Raw genomic sequence first — 7,500 nt, forward strand, 5'->3', positions numbered from 1 at the left:
TATATTACAAATGTGCATGTACAGTATGTAAATTATTAAAATCTACTTTATTTCAAGACTGTACCTATATTTAAATGTCAGTTGAGGTGCTCCTAGTATGATAACATGTTGTGTTGTAAGTTGACCCCTCGCCCTGCTCACCCCTGACCTCTCACCCCTGCCCTCTCAGGTGAAGTGTTCGACTACCTCGTGTCACATGGGAGGATGAAGGAGATTGAAGCCAGAGCCAAATTTCGACAGGTAGGTTCGTGGTGCCACTGTGTCCTATTTCAGCTATCAGAGGTCTGTCTGCCTGTCTTTCTGCCTGTCTCACTCCCTGTATGTTTGTCTGCCTGTCTGTCTTTCTGCCTAACCCTGTATATATGTCTGTCTCCCTGTACATGTCTGTCTGTCTCTCCGTCTGCCTCTCTGTCTGTCTGTCTGTCTGTCTCTCTGCCTCTCTGTCTGTCTGTCTGTCTGTCTGCCTGTCTGTCTGCCTATCCCTGTATATTTGTCTGTCTGTCTCCCTGTACATGTCTGTCTGTCTGTCTGGAGTCCTGCTGACCTTGTCTGTCCTCCTCAGATCGTGTCTGCTGTCCACTACTGCCACCAGAAGAACATCGCTCCACCGAGACTGAAGGTGAGATGAAGAGAGGAAAATGTTCATGTGAATGGAATTAATAAGACATACTGTAGCAAAAACCTCATTCCGAAGCGCTTATTAAAAAACAATACTTACTACAGTAATATCTCTCTCTCTCTCTCTCCCTCTCTCTCTCTCCCTCTCTCTCTCTCTCTCCCTCTCCCTCTCCCTCTCTCTCTCTCTCTCTCTCCCTCTCTCTCTCTCTCTCTCTCTCTCTCTCTCTCTCTCTCCTCTCTCTCTCCCTCTCTCTCTCCCTCTCTCTCTCTCCCTCCCTCCCTCTCTCTCTCTCTCTCTCCCTCCCTCTCTCTCTCTCTCTCTCTCTCTCTCTCCCTCTCTCTCTCTCTCTCTCTCTCCCTCCCTCCCTCCCTCTCCCTCTCTCTCTCTCTCTCTCTCCCTCCCTCTCTCTCTCTCCCTCTCTCCTCCCTCCCTCTCTCTCTCTCTCTCTCTCTCTCTCTCCCTCTCTCTCTCTCTCTCTCTCTCTCCCTCCCTCCCTCCCTCCCTCTCCCTCTCTCTCTCTCTCTCTCTCTCTCCCTCCCTCTCTCTCTCTCCCTCCTCTCTCCCTCCCTCTCTCTCTCTCTCTCTCTCTCTCTCTCTCCCTCTCTCTCTCTCTCTCTTCTCCTCCCTCCCTCCCTCCCTCCCTCTCCTCTCTCTCTCTCTCTCTCTCTCTCTCTCTCTCAGGCAGAGAACCTCCTCCTGGACGCCGATGCCAACATCAAGATCGCCGACTTCGGCTTCAGTAACGAGTTCACGCTGGGGAACAAGCTGGACACGTTCTGCGGTTCTCCGCCCTACGCCGCCCCGGAGCTCTTCCAGGGGAAGAAGTACGACGGACCCGAGGTGGACGTCTGGAGTCTGGGGGTCATCCTCTACACGCTGGTCAGCGGGTCCCTGCCCTTCGACGGGCAGAACCTCAAGGTGTGTTCACGGGGCTGGGTGTGTGTGTGTGTGTGTGTGTGTACGGGCCGAACGCGTCCGCCTCTCAGACTGTTGAGCGTTCCGTGCTCCGGTTCCGTGCTCTTAACGGCGTGTTTGTGGCCCCCAGGAGCTGCGTGAGCGCGTTCTGCGGGGGAAGTACCGCGTTCCCTTCTACATGTCCACCGACTGTGAGGGGATCCTGCGCAGGTTCCTGGTGCTCAACCCCACCAAGCGCTGCACCCTGGATGTGAGGAGGAACCGGCCAGCGCTCACACGCCACATACTCACCACCATAGAACCACAGAACCATAGAACCACAACACCACAGAACCACAACACCACAGAACCACAGCACCATAGAACCACAGAACCACAACACCACAGCACCATAGAACCACAACACCACAGAACCACAGCACCATAGAACCACAGAACCACAGCACCATAGAACCACAGCACCATAGAACCACAGAACCACAACACCACAGAACCACAACACCACAGAACCACAGCACCATAGAACCACAACACCACAGAACCACAACACCACAGAACCACAGCACCACAGCACCATAGAACCACAGAACCACAGAACCACAGCACCACAGAACCACAGAACCACAACACCACAGAACCACAGCACCATAGAACCACAGAACCACAACACCACAGAACCACAGCACCACAGAACCACAGCACCACAGAACCACAACACCACAGAACCACAACACCATAACACCACAGCACCACAGAACCATAGAACCACACCACCATAGAACCACAGAACCACAACACCACAGAACCACAGCACCACAGCACCACAGCACCATAGAACCACAGAACCAAGGCACCACAGAACCACAACACCATAGAACCACCGAACCATCGCATCACAGGCTGCCATCCACACCAGCGCACTGTGCATCTGAACCTGAAGTCAGGCTCAGTTCAGTTCAGTTCAGTTCAATTCAATAAATCTTTATTGTCCCCAGAGGGCAATTCTGGTGCAGCATTAAAAAAGGGTTAAAGGGTTAAAAACATCTGAGAAACCGACTGTACATACAAGAGCAACGAAAACACTGGAAACAAACAAGTCATACTGTAGCAACCATCATCTTTACAGTCAGCTTTTCAGGGTCCAATGAGTAAAAAAGCGCAAGCAGTTGAATGAGTACAACAGTAAAAGCTGGACTATACTATTCATAAAAGGTGGACTATACTATTCATAAAAGCTGGACTATACTATTCATAAAAGCTGGACTATACTATTCATGGCGAGTCCCTCTTCCTAACGTGGTGTCGTGCTGTAATGTTCTCCCTGCAGCAAGTGATGAAGGACAAGTGGATGAACGCAGGGTTCGAGGGGGAGGATCTCAAGCCCCACATAGAGCCGGTGGAGGACTACAGCGATGCCAGTCGCATAGGTGAGCCAGCCAGGTCTATGAGGACCACTGCAACTGCAGGCTTCATTTGGGCTCTTATTAGCGGGGCTGGGGCGTTAGTGTGTGTTAGCCTGGTTGGTTAGCAGGGCTGGGGTGTGTTAGCCAGGTTGGTTAGCAGGGCTGGGGCGTTAGTGTGTGTTAGCCAGGTTGGTTAGCGGGTGAGTGAATCTTAACCCTCGTCCCTGTGTCCTCAGAGGTGATGAGTCTTTAGTGAGTGAATCTTAACCCCGTCCCTGTTTAACCCCGCCCCTGTGTCCTCAGAGGTGATGGTTGGGATGGGCTTCACCCCTGAGGAGATCAAGGACGCTCTGCTCAACCAGAAGTACAACGAGGTCACCGCCACCTACCTCCTGCTGGGCCTGAAGAACGAGGTGAGCTGGGGGGGCGCCTCGGTAGCTCAATGGGCTGGGGGGGGGGGGCGCCCCGGTAGCTCAATGGTCTGGGGGGGCGCCCCGGTAGCTCAATGGTCTGGCTCATGGCGCTTACCATGTGAAGGTCGTAGTCCGTTCTGCAGCGGCATGGGTTTGAATCTGGCCCACGCCCTTTGCTGCATGTCTTCCCCCCCCCCCCCTCTCTCTCTCTCTCTCTCTCTCTCTCTCTCTCTCTCTGTCTCTCTCTCTCTCTCTCTCTTCCACCTTTCCTGTCTGTCACCTACACTGTCCTATAGTAATAAAGCAGAAATGCCTTATAATATATATCTAAATAAATAAATAAAAAGAGTGCGTTGAGCCGGAGGGACCGGCGCATCACATTCTGACCCTCCTTCACCATCTCCTCTCTACATTCATACAATACTCACTTCTCACTTCTTTTAAATTAAGACTGAAGACTTTTCTTTTTGCCGCTGCTTTTTATTAAATCAAATAATTATTCATTGGTACACTGCACTGTAACTTTTACTCCTGTATTTTATTTTTCCTGCATGTTTTACATTTTTTAACATTTCATTTTATATGATCTTTTATGTGTTGCACTTTGTGTTGATGCTTTTAATGTCTCATGTAAAGCTCTTTGAATTGCCTTGTTGCTGAAATGTGCTCTACAAATAACCTAGCCTTGTCCTGCCTTAATATGATCAGCTGTTTTTTTGCTCTCAACTCTGTCGTAGTGGAGAGATTGAGGTCTGGTCTGGTCACTGTGTGGTAGTGGAGAGATTGAGGTCTGGTCTGGTCTCTGTGTCGTAGTGGAGAGATTGAGGTCTGGTCTGGTCTCTGTGTCGTAGTGGAGAGATTGAGGTCTGGTCTGGTCTCTGTGTCGTAGTGGAGAGATTGAGGTCTGGTCACTGTGTCGTAGTGGAGAGATTGAGGTCTGGTCACTGTGTCGTAGTGGAGAGATTGAGGTCTGGTCACTGTGTCGTAGTGGAGAGATTGAGGTCTGGTCTGGTCACTGTGTCGTAGTGGAGAGATTGAGGTCTGGTCTGGTCGTAGTGGAGAGATTGAGGTCTGGTCTGGTCGTAGTGGAGAGATTGAGGTCTGGTCTGGTCTGGTCACTGTGTCGTAGGGGAGAGATTGAGGTCTGGTCTGGTCACTCTGTCATAGTGGAGAGATTGAGGTCTGGTCTGGTCACTGTCCTAGTGGAGAGATTGAGGCCTGGTCTGGTCACTGTGTGGTAGTGGAGAGATTGAGGTCTGGTCTGGTCACTGTCGTAGTGGAGAGATTGAGGCCTGGTCTGGTCACTGTGTCGTAGTGGAGAGATTGAGGTCTGGTCTGGTCACTGTGTCGTAGTGGAGAGATTGAGGTCTGGTCTGGTCACTGTGTCGTAGTGGAGAGATTGAGGTCTGGTCTGGTCACTGTGTCCTAGTGGAGAGATTGAGGTCTGGTCTGGTCACTGTGTTTGAACAGGATGGAAGCGAGTCTCGGTCAGCCAGTAGCCTGTCCCTGGCCAGGGTGCGTCCAAGTCCCATCACCAACGGGACCAACAAGCACTCCTCGGCCACCGGCTCCTCTTCGTCCTCCTCCTCTTCCTCGCACAGCAAGACCCCGCGCAGCGCGTCCACCTACCACCGCCAGCGCCGCCACAGCGACTTCTGTGAGTGTTGAGCTCAACGCCGCTCGAGAGACGCAGGAGATACTGGGCTGCTCGTTTCTGTCCTTCTACCTGTGTGCAGATAGACATGTGTGGATGTGCTGGAGTTCATCTGTTTACTTATGTGCCTCTATGCATGTGTGTGTGTGTGTGTGTGTGTGTTTGTGCGTCTGTGCGTCTGTGCGTGCGTGTGTGTGCGTCTGTGTGTGTGTGTGTGTGTGTGTGCGTCTGTGCGTGTGTGCGTCTGTGCGTGCGTGTGTGTGCGTCTGTGTGTGTGTGCGTCTATGCGTGCGTGTGTGTGTGTGTGTGTGTGTGTGTGTGCGTCTGTGTGCGTGTGTGTGTGTGTGTGTGTGCGTCTGTGTGTGTGCGTCTGTGTGTGTGTGTGTGTGTGTGCGTCTGTGTGTGTGTGTGTGTGTGTGTGTGCGTCTGTGTGTGTGTGTGTGTGTGCGTGCGTCTGTGTGTGTGTGTGTGTGTGTGTGTGTGTGTGTGTGTGCTCAGGCGGCCCCTCCATGCCAGTCATGCACCCCAAGCGCAGCCCGACCAGCACGGGGGAGCGGGAGCTGAGGGAGGGGCGCATGCCCCCCCGTAAGGCCAGCTGCAGCGTGATGGGCAGCCGCAGCCTGCCCCCCTCCAGCCCCATGGTCAGCAGCGCCAACAACCCCAACAAGTCTGAGATCCCTGACCGCCGCAAGGAGATGACCGCCACCACGGTGAGTCCAGAAGAGGCCTGCTGGTTTATTACCATTTATTTTACACTATCTTTAATTTTACACTATCTTTAATTTTACACTCTTTAATTTTACACTATCTTTAATTTTACACTCTTTAATTTTACACTATCTTTAATTTTACACTCTTTCATTTTACACTATCTTTAATTTTACACTATCTTTAATTTTACACTCTTTAATTTTACACTATCCTTAATTTTACACTGTCTAATTTTACAGTCTTTCATTTTACACTATCTTTAATTTTACACTATCTTGAATTTTACACTTTAATTTTACACTATCTTTAATTTTACACTCTTTAATTTTACACTCTTTAATTTTACACTATCCTTAATTTTACACTTGTCTTTAATTTTACACTCTTTAATTTTACACTATCTTTAATTTTACACTCTTTAATTTTACACTATCCTTAATTTTACACTGTCTTTAATTTTACAGTCTTTAATTTTACACTATCCTTAATTTTACACTGTCTTTAATTTTACACTATCTTTAATTTTACAATCTTTAATTTTACACTATCCTTAATTTTACACTTGTCTTTAATTTTACAGTCTTTAATTTTACACTATCCTTAATTTTACACTGTCTTTAATTTTAGTCTTTAATTTTACACTATCTTTAATTTTACACTATCTTTAATTTTACACTGTCTTTAATTTTACAGTCTTTAATTTTACACTATCCTTAATTTTACACTATCTTTAATTTTACACTATCCTTAATTTTACACTGTCTTTAATTTTACAGTCTTTAATTTTACACTGTCTTTAATTTTACACTATCTTTAATTTTACACTCTTTAATTTTACACTATCTTTAATTTTACACTATCTTTAATTTTACACTCTTTAATTTTACACTATCCTTAATTTTACACTGTCTTTAATTTTACAGTCTTTAATTTTACACTATCTTTAATTTTTAATTATTTTACTTTGTTTCTTTAAAATCTGTTCTCACTGTTTTTATGATGTATGTTTTTATCCATCTCTTTTTATGGAAAGCACTATGTGCTACATTAATCTGTACAGTATGAATGGTGCTTTATAAATAAAATGACAATTTACATTAGTTCATAGGTCAGCCCAGGGAGGCTACTGTAGCTGTTGAGATGATTCAGGCCATCATTGCAGTTGCAGTTCCCTTTGGCCTCTGTTCTGACCCGTTCCCTGGTTCCCTTTGGCCTCTGTTCTGACCCGTTCCCTGCTTTTCAGAACAACATCCCTGGGAGCGCCATGACCCGCAGGAACACGTATGTGTGCACGGACCGGACCAGCACCGACAGACACTCCCTGCTGCAGAACGGCAAGGAGAACAGGTACGGTACCACGACGTCAGAACAGGTACGGTACCACGACGTCAGAACAGGTACGGTACCACGATGTCAGAACAGGAACGGTACCACGACGTCAGAACAGGTACGGTACCACGACGTCAGAACAGGTACGGTACCACGACGTCCAGGCGGCCTCCGGTACCGGCGCTCCAGCTGGAGACGGACCGCTTCAGACCGTGAGCGGGACTAATGGTTTACTGCAGGAAACTGGATGAGAACTCTTCTTTTATGAAACATCACTATTACAGTATGATGATATTCCTTCCCTCCCTCCCTCCCTCTCTCTCTCTCTCTCTCTCTCTGTCTCCCTCTCTCTCTGTCTCCCTCTCTCTCTCTCTCTCTCTCTCTCTCTCTGTCTACGTCTCTCTCTCTCTCTCTCTCTCTCTCGCTCTCTCTCTCTCTCTCCCTCTCTTTCTCTCT

At 48.4% G+C, this 7,500-nt stretch overlaps 1 protein-coding gene across 1 annotated transcript in view; it reads left to right on the forward strand.

Annotated features, from left to right (window-relative positions):
• The window catches only part of LOC311318981 (MAP/microtubule affinity-regulating kinase 4-like), a gene marked incomplete at both ends in the record, with an annotated part of 14,059 nt that overhangs the window by 2,315 nt on the left and 4,244 nt on the right, over window positions 1–7,500 (forward strand). Inside the window, 9 exons of the mRNA XM_084450415.1 lie at window positions 170–240; window positions 563–619; window positions 1,301–1,537; window positions 1,665–1,784; window positions 2,862–2,961; window positions 3,241–3,350; window positions 4,821–5,007; window positions 5,503–5,714; window positions 6,959–7,062. Of these exons, the coding sequence (XP_084306541.1) occupies window positions 170–240; window positions 563–619; window positions 1,301–1,537; window positions 1,665–1,784; window positions 2,862–2,961; window positions 3,241–3,350; window positions 4,821–5,007; window positions 5,503–5,714; window positions 6,959–7,062 (1,198 nt within the window). The remainder of the gene's footprint in view (window positions 1–169; window positions 241–562; window positions 620–1,300; window positions 1,538–1,664; window positions 1,785–2,861; window positions 2,962–3,240; window positions 3,351–4,820; window positions 5,008–5,502; window positions 5,715–6,958; window positions 7,063–7,500) is intronic.

The sequence above is a fragment of the Borostomias antarcticus genome, assembly GCF_949987555.1.
Source record: "Borostomias antarcticus genome assembly, chromosome: 15".
Lineage (NCBI taxonomy): Eukaryota > Metazoa > Chordata > Actinopteri > Stomiiformes > Stomiidae > Borostomias > Borostomias antarcticus.